This window comes from Haliotis rubra, unplaced genomic scaffold (assembly GCF_003918875.1).
Source record: "Haliotis rubra isolate DU_JTF1 unplaced genomic scaffold, ASM391887v1 Scf68, whole genome shotgun sequence".
Taxonomy (NCBI): domain Eukaryota; kingdom Metazoa; phylum Mollusca; class Gastropoda; order Lepetellida; family Haliotidae; genus Haliotis; species Haliotis rubra.
Window position 1 is genome coordinate 552,859 of NW_025767390.1, and position 25,982 is coordinate 578,840.

Here is a 25,982-nt window from a genome sequence, read left to right on the forward strand (position 1 = left end):
GTGGTGTAACCCGTCGTGATATTGATGTAATATTGGTAAAAGCGGCGTAAAACCATACTCACTGACTCAATAGTGTTAGCGCTAAGCTCGTTTTTGAGGGGCCTTTGTTGAAGCCATTTCATCATTTGAATTTTGAGTCTGGAAACGATGCTTCGTAGTTTCAGACAGTCCTCGTCTAACATGTCAGTATTTGTTACAGTTAATACGACTACAGAACATCCGCAATGAAAACAATGTATTTTAGAGCTCACCTGAAAGATTCCATCTTGTGTGTGGAGTGGTTTACCGATTAAAACGTCTGGAAACACGAGGGTTGATTTCGCGCTAGCGAGCAAGCAAAAGAATGACACTTTGAACTATGACGTAACGATAGATATCATGGCGTCATTGGAATACATGAAAACGTGAAACTGGAAATAAATTCGAAAATAATCATTTTAATGGCTGTACCGTGAGATGCGGACGCACATGCCTGTGTTTGGTGAAGTAACCGACCTCCCGTTTTAGAGTAATCATCTTCTTTTAAGAAATTCATGTAAAGCGAGTTTGATCAGAGTTATCCCCCTTCCGACCAAACAACACATGTCATGCGGCTTGCCGGAATGACACGAGTAGTTACGAATGAACACATGTATTGCAGGCCCCACACCAGCGAGTGCGATCTGCTTTGGTTGAGAGGGGCGTGGATCAAAATGTCAATTGAGGTCCTTCTCGGAAATGGTCGATTTCTTCGAAGCCGTTGTATTTGTCTCTACACATACGGATTTCTATACCTGCTGGACTGTGGGTATAGCCTTGTGGTTAAAGTGTTCGCTCGACACGCCGAAGACCTGGGTTTGATTCTCCACATGGGTACAATGTGTGAAGCCCATTTCTGGTGTCCCCCGCCGTGATATTGCCGGAATATTGCTAAAAGCGGCGTAAAACCATATTCAGCCACTCACTGTAAAATGTATAATCATGAGTTTTAATTTAAAATTCAACTTAAAATGTTTGTAAATTTGACAGCAAGCAAAGAGTGTCCGCATTACTTTGCTCCAACATCAAGCCGACACACCACGGCGTAAAATCAAACTCAGACAGACAGACAAATCGACAGACAGATTTGATTTTGTAATGTCGGCCTAACTGCCCATAATACAGTTACATAATATAAGATATAGATGGACAGTGGCCATTCACATTAACCAGTTAATATATCTGAAAGAGAATATTTGGTGTATGAATAAAGCAGTAATGAATATAACACGTGGATGTTTAGAGCTTAAAATATTATGGAGTGAGAGTGGACTCAAATCACACTCACTCATTCACAGAATCGACATACCGTATCTGCTCTTGAAGCAAGACCTTTAATAACTAGCTATACAGCCAAGGTAATATTTTTGTCTCCACTGGGTATACTGCTCTCATAGAAATGGTATACCGCCTCCGTGGTGTAGTGGTTTGAGCGTCCGCCCGGAGAGCGGAAGGTCGCGGGTTCGATACCCGACCGCGTCATACCAAAAGACGTTAAAATATGGTACTTGTTGGTCCCTGCCTGGCGCTCGGCATTAATGGCTGCAACAAGGACTGGTCGGCTCGGAGTCAGTATAATGGGTCTGAGTGGGGTATTCATGCTTCACTGCGGCATGGTATCTCGGTGGGCTAGCACTATAAAACCAGCTTTAGTCTGGGCTAGTACAAGCAGCCGCACATACACTTACACACGCATGCACGTCGTCATATGAGCGAAATATTCTCAAGCACGACGTTAAACCCACTTTCACCTCACCTCACCTCACCTCACCTCATAGAAATGGTAATAAGGGCCGCGTGTACATTCACGTGTCTGATAAGGGTGCTGGCTAAAACGGAAATTTGTTTCACTGGCGGGAACGGCCCCAAACACCATCCCGAATATGAAAACGACGACACGGATAGGCTTGAAAATTAATTTTACCAAAGACGTAAATTCAAAAGTCGATATAACTTATCAATACAAGACAATCTCTGAATCAAACATTTACAGAAATCACTGATGATTAGCGTTACATTGTATACAAAGCTACATACACAAACAATGAGACACCGGGTGTCAAGACGTGTACCTGAAAACACCTGCCTGCCGTGTTTCATTAGACCTTCCTTACCAAGGCGAAACTATTCGCTGGACATTTGTTTTCGTTTCATGCAGACGTTTTTGGTTTTTTTGTGGCAGGAAAAATGGTCATTTTGAAGTCAAATCTGATCCAAACGTACAATACGCTTCCGTATTAATACTCGACGGAACCCGTGTCAATATTTGTAGGAAAAGTGTTCATATTGGAGTCAAGTCGGATGCAAACGTACTATAAGCTTCCGTGTTATACAAATTAATTCCCGACAGAACCTTTGTCAATATGGGTTGTTCTTTATATCACCATCTAAACTCATATCTACATCACATTCAGGGGAAGAATGGGGTTACAGATGGGCTGTAGTTGGAAGTGTGTCTACATCAGTTCACGGGAACACGGAAACACGGAAACAACAGTCACACTTCTCCAGTCAACAGTAATCTCTTCCTCAGATTTCAGCTGCCATGCAGGGTAATCGGTCATTCGAGGAAACATGAAAATATCACCCAAGGAGCTGCTTTACTGATTTTTGTTATTGGTGATGGCGATGCTGTTGACGTTCATGTCGCTGCTATATATGATTATCATTATTATTGGTGGTGGTGATGATGTTGTCGTTCGTTGTTGTCGCTGCATTATGACTGACTGACTGACTGCGTTTGGTTTTACGCCGCTTTTAGCAATATTCCAGCAACATCACGGCGGGGACACCAAAATGGGCTTCATCATTGTACCCATGTGGGGATTCGAACCCGGGTCTTCGGCGTGACGAGCCAACGCTTTAACCACTAGGCTACCCCACCGCCCCCGCTGCTTTATGATGATGATGTTGATGTTGATGATGATGATTATTATTAGCGGTGGTGGGGATGTTGTAGTTGTTGTTACTGCTGCTGCTGTTAATATTGTGAGGCGTCGTATCCCGACCCCCAGAGAGGATAGTTGCACGTGCTGTCAACCAACGGATTCAGTTGTGGCCTTGCCAGACGTCTGCTGAATATGAACATATACAGGAGATCTTATTGGTAGAGATGTTTAGTGCCTGATGCTGTGGAGGAGAGATCGTTCTTCACACAACGTATCCTAGAATATATATAATTTTGATAGTAACAAATATACACCTTTAAATTGAAAAGAGACCCAGTGAGTTGGGAGATTCATGGTCGATCTGGAGAAATCTGGACTTGTTTCATTTACGGCTTCAGCATTGCAGGAGAGGGCTAGGCTGTAGGGAAAATAACGTGGTTCAGGGACAGTGTGACAGACTCTGGCTTAGCTGGACGTTTGTTGAATATTATTTTATGTCTACTGATCCTATTTGAAGACATTTTCACTGCCTGCGTGCTATGGAGGACAGATTATGCCGTGAGACACGAACGTCGATGGTTCAACCCACGATTGCATGCATACCAAAAGACGTTACAATATGTGGCAGGCATGCGGGAATTAATCAGAAAATTAAGTTGAGACATTTTGGAGAAGATTTAGGAGAATGCGTCGGTGTAATGATGTCAGAGATGCCATGCATATTTTCATCGAGGGTTACTTTTCCATTCCAATGACAAATGCATAACGGCAGTTAAACAATATATCATGAGAACCGTATTGATGTTAGGGACCGTTCATAATTTATGGCTTTCATGATGATTTTTATGGAGAAGCATGTACTATGTGAATGTACCCCCTAAATGTTATGTACAAAGCATGTGTCAATGACACAATGACAAAACTTCACACACACACACACACACGTTTAGCATAATCTTTTAATACAATAGAAATTGATGCCCCCACCTCCCCAGAACAAAATGCCCCCAATTATCATATCACCACCCCACCCCGACACAACCCCACCCCCTAGCCATAAATTACGAACGGTCCCTTACCACACTGAAGCTTTTATTCAATTTTCCGCAGTCAAACTTTCACACCCACTCATATTGTGTTACATTGGCGAATGCATAACGCCATTCAAACGACACGAGTACAAAACCGTATCGAAATTACCATTTGTGCTTTATTCAGGTGTTCCGACCTCGTTGTACCCGCTGCTCGTTTTAACCCACATTTTATATTTGCCTTGTGACACCCAGTGACATTGGTTCACATTTCGTACCCGGTCTTGAACTTCAGATTTGGTGTCGCATTATCTGTTAACGAGAGCAAGTCAACAGCAACTCTATATCTCTGTATTCACTGATGTCTAGAAGTAGGGCGATAGTTAAGGGTGTTGACCGAAAGTTTCACGTTCAGTGAATGTGAGGTTTTCTATTTTCATTATGTTGGCAATCTTATTCAACTTATTCCATCTGTCTGTTTCTTAGTTTTGCATTTACCATTAACTAACCGAAACAAACTCGTAAATTGTATTTTGCATATATCAATATTGAAAATCTTTTCTCTTTCTTTTTTTTTTTTTGATTTTACGGGTAAATACGCTTCCCTAAGTTACCTGCCCTTCGAGCACTTGCTGTCGGTAGATGGCGCTGACACCATAGCAGCAGTACATTTCGCCGGTAACGCCGATATTTGGCTAATTAATCTACTGAAAATGGCTGTGAATCTTTCGCTTCGAGTTGCCAAAAAGGTGGCACCATCAGTGGTTCAAAAGTAAGTTGATATTCCATGATATTATGTGCGTGTTTAGAAAGGACGTTACTGTCTCGCCTTGACACGATTGACCCCATTATCCTCTCAATGTCATTTTCTCAGCTGATCTGTGATAGTACCTTTTGCATGGCTTTTAAGATTTCTTGCTTTGACTGAATTATTGCATGCATTGTTAATTACAGTATCGATTTGAACCACATTATTTATTTATGATATTAATATTGATCGTATATATCTTGCAAAGATCTTGTGAGAGTTGCCTTGCCTCATAAATGGGGTATAGATCTAGAGGTTCCTCAATTTTGGGATTATAGTACGATATATTTATAGTAGCTCTGACCTAGGTAATCCCCTTCAGATGGGGGTGTGGTTTCACCCATGCCAGTGATTGGCGGAAAAGTAGGACAGTGCTAAGCTGAGACCAAACAAAAAATTCTTTCACTAGATGTTAAAATGTGAAAGGTTAAAATCGTTTATAACCTGCCTTTACTGAGAGTCACTGAAAATTGGTGAATGGTGTTAGGGTCACAATCAGCTCCAACCTGCTGGCCAGGGATGCCCTGAAGCAGGGAAGTTACAGTTATCAAATACTGGACCCACCCTAAATGATCTGGTGTAGACATTGTCCTGCTTTAAAGGGACCTGTGATATTCATTTGTTTGATAGCAGGCAGTGTGGTCCAGGACCTATTCAAATTTGTTTATGATTTGAAAACTGAGAAATGCAACAAGGAAGATAGATCTAATGTTTCAAATTATTGATTGGGTTCCCAACCTGTGCAGCCATTATGAGTCAATGACAGAATTAATTTAGGAGATGCCCATCAATTTAGCATCTCAAACGTTACATTTATTATGGTCCATGTTGTAATAAACCCAGTATGTTTATCTCCAGTTATAACTAACCCTCCAAAATATACAGAATTTGGCACACCACACTCCAGGATGAATTACATTATCTGAGCTTCACAAAGAAAGATTAAAACCCAGAGTCATTAAGGCCACACAGAAAGAATGTTATGGTTCCAGTTACACCAGTTTTAGAAGTAGGTTTGTAGTTCATAAAAAAAAAATAACAATTCAGAATTATATTATAATCCCAATAAGGCAAAAAACATTATAAAACTTAATCATTTTAATGCTGTGCTCTGCCTCACCCTTATATCATGTGACATATCATTTTCAGACATGTACTGTATCTTCTGGAAAATGAAAAGCATTTTTAAGAAAAATATTGACATAATTAAGAGAGAGGTGAATGTTTTATTTGTATTGTGTTTTAAATTCTCAATTGACAGAACAATATGTTTAACTTGATGAAAAACATTATTTTATAATTTCAAATTTGTATTTTATGATTTCGCAATTTGTTTTGTACATATAACATTTCTAAATACTCACCTCTTAACTGAATTACCCACAACGATGCATGGTGCTAGCAAAATTCACATGGACACAGACAAAAGTGTGGTAATACAAGTTTCACCGCAGTTGATAAAAGAGCAAATGAGATGCTCCTTTAGCATTGGACACAGAGGGTTACAATAATCGGAATGGCATTTTTTTTATATAAGGCCTAAATGATGTATTTTTCAACCACTTTGGTACACTGTTGCCAATTATGCAAAAGGGATTGTTTTCCCAGTCGAAAGTGTCAGCAACTACATTTGCCTTCGTGTTTTGGAATACAATAAAGTTGTCAGGAACCAGATCAGGGGAATATGTGGGCGTTGAACAGGCTGAAGGAGGTTCAAAGCCATACTTGTGGGCAATAATGATGACACTGATTTTTGTGCTGGTGTCATTCAGCAAATAACATTGATTCTCTGGATAATTTCTTTTGTTGCTGACGGGCCATCCCTTCCAGGGAGGTCATCTTGAAGGCTCTCCTGCAACACTGCTGACACATATTGGGTGTAATGGGAGAGGCAGTAATATAGGTCTTGTTCGGCGTGTTTGCCAAATCCTTTTTGTTCAGCTCTGTATTGTCTTTCTAGTGTATTGTCTCTATTTTGAATAAATACTGTTTAAACCATATTGGGTAACAAATATGATAACAAGTTGTCAGCTGACGTATTATTCAATATATCCAGGGAAATGGGAACAAAATATATATTTGAGATGTTTTGACCATGTTGACAGTGTTAATTTATCACGACAATAACTATATATGAGTGTCAAATAAAATGTATAATAGTCTTGGGTCTGTCCTGTCTGGCTTGGATATATTCCTTATTGCCAGTGTATGAAATAAGTCAAAAACCCAACCTTGAAAATGTTACCAGAGTAAAACACACCAATTTCTCTAAAACATTCTAGACCGTCCGTGAGAAATCTAGCCCGAATATTTGATTCTCATATCTTGAGTTCAAAACCCAAAGTCAATGAAAAACACTCATTTCATTAAATATTTGATTTCAAAATTCAATTCATGTAAGATTCAATTCATGAATTGTGACAGTCCTTTTGCACAGTTATCTTCAGGTTTTGGTGTTATTACAGTTAAACGCTTTTCTGCAAGTACTTGATCACTAAGGTGACTACCTTTATGGATAATCAACCTCTTTATTTTCACAATAGTGACCTTATGGTATGTCTTCTTATACCATGTATACCATTTTCAAGCATATGCTTGACATTACGTAAGAAGCAATACCGAAACATCGCTATTGTGAAAATATAGAAGTTGATTATGCATAAAATTTTGTCCCTATTTCTCATCTCTATACCACCAACTTCTAGAATGCCACTCAAACAAATATTTGATCACTGCACGTTCCTCAAGAGTCAAGTTTGTCAATTTTGTAAAGATCACAGACTCTTGTTTATTTTCCTGACTTGTCACAACAAACCAATTAGCTCTGGTGACACAAGTTTTTGTCGATATACCTGTAAGGCATCATAAAATGTCAACAGCAAAAGATTCCACATTCCTCCATGCAAGGCCCCAAACCTCTGTATAGTGCAACATGAATGGTGTCAGTATAAGCCATCAAGCTCACCTGCCAGCTGACCTCTAACAAAAGCAGGCCCCCTTGACATTCTTCTGGCCCAAGGCCAAAAGAGCAGCAGTTGAGTAAACCCCTGATTCTCATAAGAACTACATGCCACTGATATTACGTTCTCTATTGGGGATAGGAGATTCTATATCAATGATGACCTTGGCAGAGTTACTCAAAGATGATAACCCACAAATATACTTAATGACACATGACACAATAATGTTCTATTTATCTTTGTCAAAACATAATGATACAATAAGTTTTATTATTCGCCTTGCAATATATGAAGGTTGTTGGATTGATTTGATTTGAAAAACTCAGTATTGGAATTAAACTTTAAAGGCTTTAATTTCAGCCGTGTCAGTTTAATAACATTTTTAGCAAACTTTATGTCCCTGGGTTCTGTATGACAGGTAAATAATTTAGTGTGGTCTGAGTTATTTTTTGTTTTGTTTTAGATGTATCCCAGCGAGTTCAAGCTTACACACAAGCACGGAAAGGAAGGCAAACAAACCACATGTGTCGACAAGGCCAGCAAAGTACCTAATCAATCACTCCAGGGTCCGAGGGATGGACATTCTTAGGAACCCCAAACTGAACAAGGTATGGAGACATTTTCAAGTATATGAGCTGTAGTGCTGTTGAGATTGACATCCAATGATCGAGGGAAAACACAGCACCTTGAGCATGTACTATAGTACTGTCGGAAATAGAAAAAAACTGTATTTTCTCATTTATCTCTACAATTTATGTTGTTGATATGTGAAAGTGTGAAATATCTGTTAAACTAAGTTCGGCCTAACTACAGTCTCGGTGGTAGAGAGATAGGAAACAGAGAAAAAGGACTTTACTGAGGGGAAATTAGTGCAGAAATGAGCAATGCAGTTTTTTTCTAAGTCCAAAAAGACTTTTTGGGAACAGACCATGGCTTTATGCAAATTAGTGTGCGACGATATTGTATTACAAAGGACACTTTTTAAATGCCCAATTTGAAATTAGACGTAGATTCATTATAAACGATAGCTGGCGTAAAAAATAATAACTTTTATGCTCAAACTATTAAGGATGTAGCTACCATGCAGTCTCACTGTCACTATAAAAAGAACCAGATAGGAGGGGCCATCTCAAAAGCAAAACCTGGGGTCGGGCTTGGGGATAGAGATATCAGCTAAGATAAGATAATCCTTTAGGGCAATTATACCGGGGAGGTACACGGCACGTCATAACAATTTACAAATAATATCCAGTCCTGTCGATCTTCGGGTGGTCATGCCATCTATATTCTACGATGCGTTTCTATGGTTTTTGGGTATCATACTCTTTTACATATCTCAACATAAACTATATGAAACTATATGAAAGAAAGACACGTAAGATGTTAATCAATAGATGAGACATAGTCAACACACATGAAAAAGCACAAAATATCTTTGAGATGACCCCTTGTGCCTGTAGGCAACATGTGCATTTCATGCCAGGTGAGTCGACGGTCCGTCATCATACCTGGCTGAGCGACCTAATTGCCATCTGTAGTCTGATCTATTGTTTTCAGCAGCTATTCATATTTTTTCTAAGTTTTGCCCGATTTTACGAGTAAACATGCTTTTCTGGATATCATATTATTCATCCCACTGAACGCCCAGTTAGGCCGAAGTGGGTTATTTCGACATATGCTATTTGCAATTGTCTAAATTTTAGGGATACAGAGTAACAGCCTAAAAAGAGTTTTTTTCTATTTCCGACAGTACTTTAGTTCCATGGATATGTGTGCCATATAAATATCCTATAATAATATAATACTGTTCAATAATTGTCAGGGCCATTTTATTCCATGACATGGGGCAGCAGTTCTTCAGCCAGGCAAGCACCATTGCGCCATTCACACTGAAAAATATGTAATGGCACTTTTTTTTTCAATGCTAGAGCGCCCATTGGCGCAACATTTAATATAATCCACAGGTCTCCTATACCATGATCACCATGACTGGCAAAAGTCTCAACTGCAGTGGCACACATTTTAGTAGTTAAGGTGCCAATTGGCAATTCAAAAAAATTCTGGCTGAAGCACTGGGGCAGTGGGGGAGGCTAATGGTCAAAGTGTATGTTTGTCATGAAGAAGACCCAGGTTCAATTCCCTACATTGGAACAATGCTTGATGCCCATTTCCGGTGTCACCCGCCATGATATTGTTAGGCGGCGTAAACCCATGCTCATTCATTCATTGTTCAATGATGGGACTGTAGGATGCTTAAAGCATTAGGTTATTAGTGGTCTTTAGCAACCGAAACTTGTTGTAAGAGACAAGTGATGAGATCGGTTCGTCAGGCTTGTTGAGGCTTTTCAGTGTATCCCAATTATGTGGATTGATTCTCATGATGTCATCCACTACTTTCATACAGGCAGGTAATGTTGAGTGAGGTTTTAAACAAAACACATAGAAAAGTACTGGTTCAAACCTTGCTGCATGCTGACAAGTGTGTATGTTGTGGATTCACTGGCTTCTTTATTTGCTGATCTTATGAATTCTGTATATTCTGCATTTGTCATTTATATTTCCACACAAATGCTGACAAAATCATGGATCCATTAATTGAATGCTTGTTTCATGTTTAGAACCAAGTTTCAAAGAATGCTATTTGAAAAAGAACTGATACAAAAGTGGTGATGGTCCCATTAAGATTCCTGATTTCAGCATCAACTTCTGGGTAAACACACATGTTTTAACCATGCAGATTTTGTTTTTTAGGGCACAGCCTTTTCTCTGAAGGAACGCCAGCTGATGGGAATCCATGGACTTATTCCGCCGGCAGTCAGAAGCCAGGACGAACAAGTTGTCAGGGTCATGACAAACTTCTACAAACGTGCAAATGATCTTGACCGTTATGTGTACCTGACGGCACTCCAGGATCGTAATGAGCGTCTGTTCTATCGTGTGTTGACAGAACATACAGAAGAGATGATGCCCATCGTGTACACTCCTATTGTTGGTCAGGCTTGTCAGGAGTATGGTGTCGTGTTTCGGAGACCTAGGTAAAGTTTTGGGCTGGTGGGACTTCATATGGTATTTGTTGTTTGTTGATTAAAGATGCATAACCCGTGAAGATGTAGGTTGGAATTGATCTTCAGTAACCCATGCTTGTCATAAGAGGCGACTAACTGAATCGAGTGATCAAGCTCGCTGACTTGGTTGACACATGTCATCGTATCCCAATTGCGTAGATCAATGCCCATGCTGTTGATCACTGGATTGTCTGGTCCAGAGTCAAATATTTCAGACTGCTGCCATATAGCTGGAATATTGCTGAGTGCAGCGTAAAACTAAACTCACTCAATGATGCAGATTGCAATATTACAGCTATTTGTCAGCGACCTGGAAACAACCAAGTCTGGCCAAGACAACTTGGAAAGACTTCCACGTCTGTCTGTCTGTCTCTCTAGTCAAATCGTATCACCTGAAGTTTTATTCCTCATCTTATAAGGATGAAAATGTCACTCAAAGAAATTTTTACTAATCGTTAAAATTTAGGGGTGGGGGTACGGGCAGACGTCTTACCCAAACGTTATTGTGTGAGGACTGAAACTGTCAGAGTACATTGACACCAAGAGCAATATATGCAACAGCAGTATCATGTCGAGACTTGGTAATGAGAAATCCTTGTGAAGGCTCACATTACTAGTGTACAGCAACAAGTAGCTGTAAGTAAACATATAAATTCATTTAACTTTTTCCGTACACCACAAGGAATACTTAAGTATATATATGAACGTATGTTACAAATTACAGTCATACAGATGAAAATGCAATATGTAACATAAAATACACATAATGAACATAGCAACACATCATACAACATGTAATATGTTACAGATGTATGATTAATTTGATAAACTAACTAGAGTAAAACACCATATCCTAACCTCCTTATGATAAAGAGTGTCATATAAATACAAATGGGTACAACAAGACAGTCATATAATGTGTAATTCTTACTGCCCTAAGTGGGCTAATAAGTGCAGTGCTGTGATAGATAAAAACCCAATCACTGCTGTGATAGATAAATCACTCTGAGTTGAAATTGCAGCAGTGAGCAGAAAAGAGAAATGCTGGAATACATAAAACTCCAGATCTGGTCACATGCTCTTGAAGCAATAGAAATCCAATCACTGGCCAAGCTGTGGCTGGACCAGGAGCCTGAAGAAAAATAGAAACCCATGCTAACTTACATAACTACTTGACCTAGGTATTAGTACAATACAATACAATACAATACAATACAATATAGTTTATTAAAGTCTCACCATTTGTACAGCAAGAGTTAAAATACAGCATTTTGAATATTAAAAAGGTAAAAGTACAAATGCCACCCAAAAGGATTATGAGAGACTATATTTACAAAATTAGTGCACTAAAAAGAGATAAAATGTTACATATTATTATAAGCAATATATTAAGGCACAATATAAAAATATAAGGAATTTAAATGATGAAATACACAATCAAAGATAAAATATTAAGTTTATTGTTAAATTATACATAAAGTAACATCCGACGCATAAACATTTTGAAGCACATGCTTCCTAAAAGTGGTAAATTACAATGGTTATTTAAAATGGTAATATCTACAGGAGTATTATAAAATATATTCTTAGAATAAAAAGTATGGATATCATTATAAAAGGGACAGTGTAAAAGGAAGTGTAATTCGTCTTCAACTTGGTATGTACAGTGTTTGCAGCAGCGTTGTGTAACGGGAATAGGAGGGGAGCAGTATCGGCCTGTTTTAGAGAGCCACATCTCAAGGAAGCAAGTATCCTTTGCTGGTATCTTGGAAGTCGAGTGTAACCCTAGTTACACTCTTTTAGTAGAGTGCTTGTGTTACTTTAAAAGGTTGTTATAATTCTTAACTAAATTATATGCTTAAGTTTAAAATACACAATATTTACATCCTGCTACATTCTCCCTGTCAACAGAAACGTCCATCTTCAGCCAACGTCTTGAGGAATGATGCCCTGGAATTCCAATCACTTGATGATATTGGCACCATAATATACAAAAAGCTTTTCTCTGAAGGAATCCCCACTGGGAATATGTATAGTAGATTTCATGTGAAACTTCAGGAAAACTTCTTTTCTGTATTCATGAATGTATCCTTTTGCTTGATTTCTCGTTTTAGGAAAGATGTTAGGAAAATAACCCTTCTTAATGACTGAAATGTTTGTATTACATTCAAATTAGATTTCCACACTTTTCAGGGGCTTGTTTCTTTCCATCAATGACAAGGGTCATCTGTATGAAATGATTTGCAACTGGCCAGAGAGAGACATTAAGGTGAGTGATGATTTGTTACACAAACTACACTTATGTTCTTCAGAGATGCTTTGCTCATACACGAAAATTACTCTTTTAGCACACCTGGCTCATTTATTGAATAATGTCTAGAAGACACAGGTGATTCTCAAGCCACCTGCAGCTTCTAGCATTTAACCGTCAATTTGTTCAAAGCGTGTTTTTATCTTTTGGTTTATCTTGAAATTTGTTGTCAAGTGTCAGTGCATGCTTCATTTCCTTTCAATGTCAATCTTTATTAGAACTGTGAGAACATTTTCAGATTGCAAATGACCAAAGTTCTTGTTTCTAACAAAATACACTGGAAGTAGATTATTTTTTCATTTTCATTTCTTAACCACTACAGTTACATTTAATTTTAAGTGCCCTTCCAAGTCCTTGACACCTTGCAGTCTTTCCTGATTGACAGAATTATGAGAAACATGGCTAGTTATGATTGGTTACATGAAAAAGTACAACTGTGGCATTAGAAATAGCACATGGTGTGAAACCATATTGAGCATGCATGCATAAAATGAAACTGTTTAAAGTCTACCTGTTGTTGTATTTTAGGTCAGTTGGTGATCAGAAGCAAGAACAACGTTATGTGACATAACAAATTCCTGTATTTCAGGCTATTGTTGTTACTGATGGCCAGCGTATCTTGGGTCTGGGTGATCTTGGTGCTTGTGGAATGGGTATCCCTGTGGGTAAACTGTCACTTTACACAGCCCTTGGCGGAATCCCTCCAGATCAGTGTCTACCCATCACACTTGATGTAGGCACAAATAATGAGGTGAGTGAAAGAGAAACGAATCAGAATATACAGGACCATGGACAACCAGTGATTTATGTAGGATTTCAAACTGGTTACCCTTGTCAGGGAATATGGGAAAGTTTAATTTGGTTCAAATTGGGATTTCTTTTAAGTTCTGATTTTCTTGACTGACCTGGTTTCACAATGCAGTAATGTCAAAAAATGCATTAAATCCCTTTTACCTTTTTATCATGTCTGTATACAAGTCACCTCTGATGAAGTCGTTTTCTTTGACATAAGGATCGGGCAGTCAGACTCACTAACTTGACATGTCATCATATCCCAGTTGCGTAGATCGATGCTCATGATGTTGATCACTGGATTGTCTGATTCATACTCGATTATTTATGGACCGCCATCATATAGCTATAATATTGCCGAGGGCATCGTTAAACAACAAACAAACAAAATATTAGTCTGAGAGTGAATTTAGCTTATTGCTGCTTTAAACAGTCTCTCTGTTACATTGCAGCCTGCTAACTAGGTGCAGTTGAAGGGTTTGTCAGGTCTTCATGCAGACCCTGCAGGGGTGGAAATAACTCTAAAATTGCTAGTGTACTCCGGTACAGTGGCACATGTAAAATCACTTGCCCTGATCATTTTTCCACTATACCAGCCGTTTTCTTGTTGATTTTTTTAAAATAAACAACATAATTAATATTGGAAAGTCAACTGGACACCAGTACAGTAGGATATACAAAAACAAAACCACTGGACTCGGGCGTCGGGCAGTGGGTCATTTCCACCCCTGCCCTGAGGAATGATGTTACCTTATTTGTCAGAGTGAAAAATTTGATTTGAATGTGATTCGTGTAAGTTTGTCTCATGCTCTCCCTGGTTACATTGTCTACACCCTGCACTCTGTCTATGTCCATTGCAGAGATACCATAATGATCCCCTGTACATCGGTCTTAACCAGAAGCGAGTGACTGGAGAAGTATATGATGAATTTATAGATGAGTTCATGCAGGCTGCCACACGGAGGTAGGTAGATTATTCTGCAAGAAATGAGGTCGTTCTGTTACCTCCAAAATTATCAGGTTCTACCTATTACTTTCGACTTTAAAAGACATCCTTTCTTAACCTCAAATTGCATTTCTTTAAGAATGTTATGCCTGAATCATGAAGTTCATCTCATATCTTGTTTGGTTTTTAATTGGAGCCATTAGTTTCAATGAGTTTGTATTTTTGTCTTGTAGTGGGAAAGTTAAGCCTTTGTTCAGTATGTCTAAGCGTTTATTAAGGAAAAGAAAACCTTGTCTAATTTGTATATCGTAAGCTTAAATTTGTGCCTTTATGGTGAGAGATGGCAAGGGCTCCAGATAAGGGTCGTATCGGCGTATGTACGGATAAAAAATATGCAAGATACGGTAGGAAATAGTTTAGAAAGCGTAGCAGATACGCACCTCAGCAATGGTGTACGGTCTTAGAATCATTTACGGACGTATTTATCTGAAAAAGTCTTGTTATATTGTTTATTGACCTGTTTACACAAGAGTAGCAATGTTGTGATGCATATATGAAACGAAACACAAGATTACTGATACGCCATTAATTTCCATTCAGTACTCTTAAGGTTTTCCAGTACTCCTATATTGAATAAATAAGGAGTACGTACTTCTGATCATGAAAAATTATCTGGAGCCCTGGATGGCTGAGAAACTATGAGATGAGATGTCTAATTTTGTGTTATGGAGTAATTTTTTTTAAGCCTACTTGTACGCTAGATCATTCAAATAGAAACTGATGAGGCCAGGGTTTTGTTCCACGATCTTAGCACTAAGGTGTTTAGTCCCATTCAATCACATGGGATTACCAAGGATGTAGCACTGTGATGTTTCGTGGAATGGAACCGTGGTGAAACAAAGAACTTTGATGTGATGATTTCATGTTAATATGTCACATGAAAATCTCTTTTTTATAGGTATGGGCAGAACGTGCTGATCCAGTTTGAGGATTTTGCCAATCAGAATGCATTCCGCTTCCTTGAGAAGTACCGACACAAATACTGCATGTTCAATGACGACATTCAAGGTGAGAACTGTTTGTAGTATATACTTGATAATAACATAGTTACAAGCTTCAAGTGAGTCACAGTTGAATAATTGCTGTATTGCTCACTTGGGTGGCATGGCCGGGCCAAGCTGTCAACGTCATGGCAATTTATCTCCCTTGGCTGTAGCGGGATCTGCTAGTTCACCAATGGTTATTGGTTTCACTGAACAGTAAGCTATTTAAGACCTGCATCATTTAGGGATTCCTTCCCGCATTACAGTGCATAGATAACACATTCTGAAGGACTGTTTCAGAACATGTTGACATGTTTCCAGCCTCAATGTCCCTGCCGTGATATTGCTGGAATATTGCTAAAAGTGGCGTTAAACCATACTCACTCACTCACTCACTCACCGGCATCAGTGTGAGTTTGTAGGGGTGGGTATTGCAGAGAATTTTCATATTGCGATATATTGCGATGCGAAAGCATATATTGCGATATGTATTGCAATATATTGCAAGAAGTATTTTTAAACAAAAAAACTACTTATAATCGAGTTAATGCTTGATTTTTAAAGCATGAACACAACAAAATCACTATGCTTGATTAAGCTTTAATAAAATCTTTTAATCATGACAAAATAAAAATGTAAATAGTATTTGGCACAAATGAAACAAGGAAATATCCGAAGATTTCAGAGTGTTACGAAGTTTTCCGAATTCGAGTCAAAATACCGGTTTTCGATCAGCGTATCGCAATGCGTATCGTTTTTATGTCTGAAACGGTAAATACCGGTAAACCGGTTATATTGCGCAGCCCTATGAGTTTGTGCCCAGAATATATAACCATGATGGCTGTGTGTGCGTGCGTGCGTGCGTGCGTGCGCGCCAACAACAAAAGATGACATATGACAAAAGTATTTAAAGTCGACTCTGTCCTACAACTAAGCGAAACAAGAAAGCCATGACATTTTACCAACACTGTTCATAAATTATAATACTTTTTATAGGGTCAGTTTCAGCAGATATATTACAGTTGATATCAGATCAATGTCATTTGTTTATTAACAAAATATTGCTGCAAATTTAAGGCGAGAATTCAACATGGTGTTTGTGACAGGAACTGCATCTGTGGCTGCGGCAGGAGTGTTTGCATCTCTACGTATCACTGGGAAGAAACTCATAGACAACACCTTCCTGTTCCAGGGTGCTGGAGAGGTAAGCAAACCTTCCTTGTTCACTGCTGGGAGCCATTGGTTAAATCTGCTGTTATTAGGTTACAGAGTTGCTTGACCTTGGTTGTACTAAGATTTGCTGTTCATTTAAATCCACCCCCTTGAAGGTCCAAGTTGGGATCTGTCTTCAGCAACCCATGTTTGTCGTAAGAGGCGACTAACGAGATTGGGTGGTCAGACTCGCTGACTTAGTTGACACATGTCATCATATCCCAATTGTGTTGATCGATGCTCATGATGTTGATCACTGGATTGTCTGGTCCAGACTTGATTATTTACAGACCGCCGACATATAGCTCATAATAGCTGGAATATTGCTGAGTGCAGCTTTACCAAATGCTTACTCACTCATGGCGGGTCCATGATTGCTTGCAATAAATGAGAGAGACCTAAACACTTTGAGAAACTTTGAGAAAGATGCATTTTGTGGCCATAATTTTAAACAATGTGCAGTGCTTAAAGAGAGCTCTAGGGGCGGTGTGGTAGCCTAGTGGTTAAGGCGTTCGCTCGTCACGCCAAAGACCCGGGTTCGATTCCCCACATGGGTGCAATGTGTTAAGCCCATTTCTGGTGTCCCCTGCCGTGATACTGCTGGAATATTGCTAAAAGCGGCGTAAAACCAAACTCACTCACTCACTCACTAAAGAGAGCTCTGGTGTAGTTGATGTCTTATAGTAATTAAATATAGGAACCCCAGAACCATTTAACTTTTAACATTGACGTGACTTTCATAGTGAATGTCGAACACTGATGTGTGTTAACACATTGAGGACACAGTGTATGGTGATATTACAGGCTTCTATTGGCATTGCCTACCTGCTTGCTCTTGCCATGGAGGAGGAAGGTGCCACAAGGGAACAGGCACTCAGCAGGATATACATGGTGGACTCAAGGGGACTTATTGTCAATGTAAGTGTACGCAACACTTTGTACATATGTGTAAGCATACACTGAAGCATTTTATTCTGCAACATTTTACTCTTGTTGTAATAAATCACAAGATCTATATCGGCTGGATCGGCATCATTTCCCTAGCCCCCTGTTGTTACAAGCCATTAATTAGTACCTCTAGCCCCTCACCTGGCTAGAGGGGTGGAGTCGCTGGATTGTATGGACCAGACTCTATCAGTACCGTATATTACCGTCTATAAGCTGAATTTTGAGGACCAAAAAAATATGTCTGTAGAAGGGGGTCGTCTTATCTGTGAGATACAATTTCACAGAAATATATTTTAGCTCGCCAGTGCCCTGCCAGGACGATGTTACAGGTTACCGGTACATCTGCCAGGATGTTTGCCACAATTACAGCGTTTATGTTGTGAATGATGAATAAAATACATATTAACCTGTACATTTTCATTATTTCAACATATTATTACATATTACTCATTATGACATTTATCGTACAATCAGCTGTGCACACGTTTCCCAGCGACCAAGTTCAAACATGCACAATAATATAGCGGGATGAATTCTGGCGCAGTCATCAGTATTTCGATGCGGGAGTAGACGCAATATGATTGTGAATTTTTTTAATAATGTGGACCAAAGTTAAAATTATTGGTAACCGCCAGTTGTCTGTGGTCTGTGTTTGCCGCAATTAGGACCCCATCGCGGGGGGTCGGCTTAGGCACGAAACATACCATTTTGACACTGATTTTAAGGGTCAAGTGTTGGGGGTTGGCTTATCTATGGGGTCGGCTTATAGACGGTAATATACAGTATATGGAAACACACAATCAATAGATATTTCTTCCAAACTCCAAAATGAAATAAAGTTTGATACTTGATGACTTTGAAACTAAAGGATGATACATATGTATTTAGCTGTTTTGTGAAATTGCTTTTATCCATTATTACTGTTTAACATTTCATGTGTTTGTTTTGAAAACAGAACCGTCCTTCAGGTGGTGTAACAGGACACAAACAAGACTTTGCCAAAGATGTCAAACCCATGACTTCCCTAGAAGAAATAGTGAAGGAAATTAAGCCAACTGCATTGATAGGTAATGACTGTATTCTAAAAGGGCAATATAAAAGTCAGAGATAATATTGTATCACCTGTACATGCTGACCGCCTCCGTGGTGTAGTGGTTAGAGCGTCCGCCCGAGAGCGGAAGGTCGCGGGTTCGATCCCCGACCGCGTCATACCAAAAGACGTTAAAATATGGTACTTGTTGGTCCCTGCCTGGCGCTCGGCATTAATGGGTACAACAAGGACTGGTCGGCTCGAGTCAGTATACTGTGTCTGAGTGGGGTATTCATGCTTCACTGCGGCATGGTATCTCAGTGAGCTAGCACTATAAAACCAGCTTAAGTCTGGGCTAGTACAAGCAGCCGCACATACACATACACCTGCATGCCGTCATATGAGCGAAATATTCTCAAGCACGACGTTAAACCCAATTTCACCTCACCTCACCTGTACATGCTGTAGGTAGTCAGGGATAAAGAGAGCACTGTAAATCCAAAAGGTCTTATAGTACTCTTTTTCTAACAGGATGTTCCATGGCTGTCCTTATGGTCTGTAGTAGCAATGGGAAAACTGATTTTAAAATGATGAATGGATGAAAGGCTGTGGTAACCAGAGATGAGTTACATGGGTACATGGGCGCTTAAATCAATCTAAACCTATGCATATGCTGAACTGCATTATTCTTTTGATTTCACTTGTACTTTTGTACACCATTGCTGCTCTTAAAATCTGGCAATCTAATTGACAGGTCTTTTTGTTTTGTAAGTACACCTCAGCTGGCTCTGATGTTGGAAATCTTGATGTCAATAGCCATACTTTATCTTAGACAAGATATATGGCTCCAAAAGCTGAAATAAAGAAAAAGAAATGTATAAAGTATGGAAAGCAGTGGGTTACAACTGGTGTGTTATGCCATCCAGAAAGTAAAACAGTAGAAAAATATCTCAGACTGTTATTGTCAATGTCACTATCAACTGAAATAAAGTATTTGATAGCTACAGTGAAATCTGTTTAAGCATATTTGCAACAAGTAATATAGAATCATGACAAATACCTTTCAATTACAGAAGGAGGTAACTAAAACAGCTTGGTCTTGGGGGTAGCTTTTCCTCCCTCCACCACATTTTTATACCAAATTAACATTTTGAGAAATTCAAAAATATTTGAAATTGAAATGTATATGTTGATATGTTTACCCTACTTAAATTTTGAGACCAGTGAAGATCCGGGGTAGAATAGGTCTTCAGCAACCCATTCTTGTCATAAAAGGCGACTAACAGGATCGGGTGGTCAGACTCGCTGACTTGGTTGACACATGTCATCGGTTCCCAGTTGCGCAGATCAATGCTCATGCTGTTGATCACTGGATTGTCTGGTCCAGACTTGATTATTTACAGACCGCCGCCATATAGCTGGAATATTGCTGAGTGCGGCGTAAAACTAAACTCACTCACTCACTCACTCACTTAAGTTTTGGGCCAAAGATCTGTAACAAAAAGAATCTGGCCTTATGTTTAATGTGACTAATGTGTCATATAATTGATCCCTTCCAATACTTAGTTATCATACTGAGCAAGCACAAGAATGATGTCGCACATATTTTCTTGTCCAGATTCAACTCATTTGATTAATTTTGTACATGGATCACAGTTTATCAGTCAAGAGCTATTTAGTTCTCCTGAATTTCAAAGGCTACACCAGTAATAAATGTATCAATACCTAGATACAAGAGACTGGAGTACATGCAAAACTTCTACACTTCAGGAGCTGCAGCCGTCCCAGGAGCTTTCACTGAGGAAGTGTTGAGGACAATGGGCCAGATCAATGATAAGCCAATCATCTTTGCTCTCAGTAACCCAACATCAATGGCTGAGTGCACAGCAGAACAAGCCTACACCCTAACTGAGGTAAACATTCTATTTTAAATGCCTCTAATACATACCAAAATGGTTGATCATATACATTTATGGATAAATGAAACTTGAAAGTAGTATTAATTGTATGGCTTCACGGATTGATCTGTTTTTCATATACACCATATAATCATCAGGATGTTTATTTTGTTGCTCAATCTGAAGCCAAAATGACTTTGTTTTTCTTCGAAAAGGTTACCAGTATTCAGTTGTTTATTACAACCATTCAATTACTTGGATTGATCAGTTGAATGATTAACCTCTGTTTTTTACTGGTCCAGACTCAACAGTTAGAAAACTTGTGGTTTGTGATTAAGAAGAAATTCACCTTTTCATTCAGATTAACCTAGTTTTTTGTTGTTATCTGTTATCAAAGGGTAGGAAAATATTAATGGCTAACGGTATTAATAAATGCAACTGGTCAATCCAAAGTAGTTGGGAAACAGAAATTTTAGATTGTCCTGTGTTTCTTATTTTCATTGTTAAACTAATTTGAATAGAACACACACACACACACACACACACACACACACACACACACACACACACACACACACACACACACACACACACACACACACACACAATTTTTACTTCATAATTTGTATTACAAAACAGATCTTGACCCTTTTCACTTGGAGCATTTTTTGATTAATGTCATTGTCACATTGTCACCTTTCTCTCATCGGTTACAGGGTCGATGTGTGTTTGCCAGTGGCAGCCCTTTCCCAGCATGTACTATTGGAGGGAAAACCCTGTACCCTGGTCAGGGTAACAACGCTTACATCTTCCCAGGGGTAGCTCTCGGAGTCATCACATGTGGTGTCAGACACATCCCTGAGGTTGTCTTCCTGGCTGCTGCCCGGGTAGGTTGACCAGCTGTATACTTAGTGTCGCCCATTAATCACTGGATTGTCTGGTCCAGACTTGATTATTTTCAGTCTGCTCCCATCAAGCTTGAATATTGCTGAGTCTGGCATTAATCAACAAACAAACAAACTTATTGTCACCCATTTCTTGGTTTCCTGTTTATGCTTTCTACTTGGTTAACTCATGACATCCTATCCCAAATGCACAGATCAATGCTCATGCTGTTGATCACTGGATTGTCTGGTTCCAGCTCGATTATTTACACACCGCCACCATATAGCTGAAATACTGCTGAGTGCGGCATATAAACTAAAGTCACTAACACATCAGTCAGAGCTATGAGAAGGTAATATTATATGAGGTTGGTCTTTGGTAGTTGTCCAGTGGCAATGAAACCCAAAGAATTACTATGTTCTAAAATTTACTTTCATTTGCTCAACCACACAGCTTGACTTAAAAGATTAACAGAATAACAAACAATCAGCCTTGAAGTAATTGTTGATATACTAATCAAAAGAAGTTAAACCACTTCCCAATGTTTCATATCACTGTAATAAGTCTGTCATGGCATGGTTATTCTGTTGTGTGTAGACAGATTAACTGTGATAATATGAAAGAACCGTGTGTTCTTCATTTGAGTTGTTTATTTTCGATAATGTCACTACATTGACCATCAGGTAACAACAATCTCTTTCTTACCTCAGAGCTTGTCCAAGATCGTAACTGACCAGGATCTTGAGGTGGGCCGTGTGTATCCTCCCTTGAGCAACATCCGGGAGGTGTCCATCAAGCTGGCTACCAATCTGGCGGAGTATGTGTATGCCAATGGTCTAGCCTCCACCTACCCAGAACCCAAGGACAAGGAGGAGTTCATCAGATCCCACATCTATGTTACTAACTACGAGAGCTTCGAACCCGAGACCTGGGACTGGCCACAGCAGTGAGAGTATCTCAGTGATTAGAAGATAATGGTCATGGCTGATGGTGATGTGTGGTGAAGTTTGTAGGAATAGCTGTTTCAAGAAGATATGAGTATTTGTAGAAAAGATATGTTTTGTATATTCGATATTTTTGTAGGTCTAAGCAGAGCTGTCGCTATTTTCAAACTGTTGCCAGAGACTAAGAAATACAGCCAAAGAAATGTCCTAGCATTTGTTGAATATTTCTTTGGATGTAGGATTTAGGAATCAGAATATTTTGAGGTTGTTTCTGTTTCAGGAGTTCACACAAGCAAATATACATTTACTTTGATCAAATATCATTTTCATATGTATACTCTGATATTTTTGCAACACCTGATATGTTATGATTGATTGCATATCATTCTGTTAATTTTAAGTTAATGACATTTAGGCCAAACATGGTGTAAATTTTCTGCGTCTGCTTACTGTTTAGGGAGAATAGTCTTGAGTGAAATTTCCAATTTCCTATCAAATCTACCCAAGGTCCCACTATATTGGACATCCGATTAAGATGTTTCGCAATGCTATCCATTAATGTGTGAACAGCCTTTTCATAAGAAGCTCCTTGAGGAAAGTTTTTTCTGAGTTTCAATATCAGTTCATCATCATTGACTATTTTATACTCATGTTTTCAGTTTTCATGGGCTCAGTTTTTGCAATAGTTTGACAATTTAATGCAAATGTTTGACAATTATTAAACTAACATTGGATACTATGAAACTCATTCATTTCATTGTCTGACCATGACCAGGGCAACAGCCATATCAGAACATTCAAAAAGGAACGTGAGATTAAAATGTCTTTGAGAGGAGAGGAATATTCGAGGAAGATACTATCTCTCTCATCTGAAAGTTATATTCTTTTTTTTCAAATGTGAGGTGTTGTTTGGTCTTAGGTGCACATGGATCAAGTGTGTATTCAGATTCAGTGTATAGGATTATAGTTTGTAACAGAGCTTTATCCAGGGTTACTGAGACACTACTGATGCTGATACTGATTTCATCCTGTCATTGAATGAGTTCAATAAATACCACCCACTGAAACAATTCCAGGGAACATATATAAGGTCCAATGAAACCAAGCATGATGGTTAAACTGATTTGTGGTAAATATTCATTGTAACATGAGATTTTCAAAGAATTTAAAGCTTAAAAATGTGGACAAATGTTTATGACTTTTACCTGGAAAAATATGTTTTCAAACTCATGAAATATACTGTCATATTGGGCTGCAACGATTCACCCAGACCTCGATTCGATTGGCGATGTCTACTAACGACAATTGTAATTTTATGATTAGCCCGGCATCAACCAATCATGTTTCACCTTATTTCAGTGCTCCAAACTGCTCGAGTTGGGGTCAAAATTACGTTCTGGCTGTGTGGAAATAATTTAAATAGGTATTCAAATGTCGAATTGAAATAGTGATAATGGTTATCGAAAATCGAAACTAAGGTGTCAGATTCCATTTTCGATGAATTGAACCGAATCGTTGCAGCCCTACTGTCATATAAGTGAGAAGCCATGAAAACATTAATATCATACTCATATTTAAGAATATTCCCATATCTGAAAACATCACAGATTGTAAGTTTCTTCCATCAGCAACACATCCTGGGTAAAGCCCTGTCTTTAACAGTATGACAGTTGTGATGTTAAACCTTCAGTCTTTCTGGAGCTCAAGGTGAATTGTTCGTCCTGGGGAGGGCATTAGTTACTTGTCTTAAGAAAATCCCACCAACAGATACACACTTCTCTGTATCCTGGTTAAGGAATGCTAATTCTGTATTGTTGTAGCTCCATATCAAAGTTACAATACTTTACTTCTGTCATGTATCCGTTTGTTATGTTAGCAGTGCTGTTAGTGCTCCTGTTATATTCTTCAAGAACCTGATTTGAAAACTTAAAGTTCCTTATGAACATTGGAACAGGTTCTGATGACTAAATATATTTGATCGTGTTTGAGATTATTGTGTAAAAATTGTTATTGTTGACCTTATTTTGTTTAGAAATCTGAAATCTCATTTTGTTTTGACTTTATAGTTGTTACCAAGCGTTTAGTTGGTGAAGTTTTCTCTTTTAAGGGAGACATGAAATACTTCCGGTGTTTTAATTGTTTGTTTTAGGACATGACATTGAAAGTTCATGAACAACCAGATGACATAACTGCAGTGAATGGTCTCAAACTGACATGCAGCTTTAACATTCTGTTAGGCCAGACCAATTTTATTACTTGTTTTACAGATTTTTGTCCTCAGAAAACCTTAAGGCAGGAGGGAAAAAAATAAAAAATAAAAATCACCAAAGTAATACTCCTTTTAAATACTAAAAGTATTTTATTTTTGACAATTTATAAAGTGTGTATGGGGCAAAAAAACAATCAAAAAAGTTTACATTTTGGGCCAATGAAAACATAAGAATTTTATATTTTGAGAGGGTAAAATTAATTTTTATTCTTTTACTTATTCTTGAAAAAATAGGACTGGCAAATCCGTAAAACAAGAAGTAAAATTGGTCTGGCCTTTTTGTGAACATTTTGTTTATGAATCTGTCATAAAAACGTTATGGAAATCAATCAAATTGGTGTTTCATTTAAATTCCAAGACGTTTAATTCTATACATCACAGTGCTTTTAGTGGTTTTATTATTGTTAAACTGTATTGTTATTTACTGTGCCATGATTTAAATTATGAATCAATTGTGTGAAAATCAAACATTTAAAACTTTATCAATATGTTAGAATTATGGCTTCAAAATGTCACATTTTATCAACAGAATGTTTGATTTAATGTTAATTATTTGTTTGTCTGATCATATTATTTAATCATCTTTACAGGAACATACTAATATTGATATGGAATTAGTATTGTTCTAAATTTCAGTTGATCAGTTAATCTATCTTGTAACTCATATGTATGTCAAGTTATATACAATTTCGTAAGCAAAATGTTATTTTATAATGTTTTGGTGAGCTTAAACTAAAATTATGTTTGTATTTTATTTGTAGCCATTTACTTAAAAAGCACAATCTGACAGTAAACATATTAGTTTGCTTAATGTTTGAAACAAAATTGTATTAGATACTTTTAAGTTGGGAAGAGGCACCATATTATTGAAAGCATTTTTCTTTCTAACACGGGCGGTGGGGCACCATAGTTTATTTTACAGGATGTTATAAAC

The 25,982-nt window shown here is 38.3% G+C and overlaps 1 protein-coding gene across 1 annotated transcript; it reads left to right on the forward strand.

Moving 5' to 3' along the window:
• Positions 1-4,579: 4,579 nt before the first annotated feature.
• On the forward strand, positions 4,580-25,127 carry LOC124257963 (NADP-dependent malic enzyme-like). The gene is made up of 13 exons (XM_046692037.1): positions 4,580-4,709; positions 8,169-8,313; positions 10,457-10,740; positions 12,964-13,039; positions 13,671-13,832; positions 14,734-14,837; positions 15,778-15,887; positions 16,969-17,066; positions 17,879-17,992; positions 18,978-19,089; positions 20,823-20,965; positions 21,667-21,837; positions 22,546-25,127. Exons 1-13 carry the CDS (start codon positions 4,651-4,653, stop codon positions 22,783-22,785), a joined length of 1,818 nt encoding a protein of 605 aa, XP_046547993.1. The 5' UTR covers positions 4,580-4,650; the 3' UTR covers positions 22,786-25,127.
• The last annotated feature ends 855 nt before the right edge of the window (positions 25,128-25,982 follow it).

Excerpts from the sequence above, each read along its gene's own strand:
- LOC124257963 (XM_046692037.1), top strand. The coding sequence starts at position 4,651 with ATGGCTGTGAATCTTTCGCTTCGAGTTGCCAAAAAGGTGGCACCATCA. Across the intron at positions 8,314-10,456 it reads GGAACCCCAAACTGAACAAG|GGCACAGCCTTTTCTCTGAA; the intron begins GTATGGAGACAT and ends TTTGTTTTTTAG. Across the intron at positions 21,838-22,545 it reads TCTTCCTGGCTGCTGCCCGG|AGCTTGTCCAAGATCGTAAC; the intron begins GTAGGTTGACCA and ends TTCTTACCTCAG.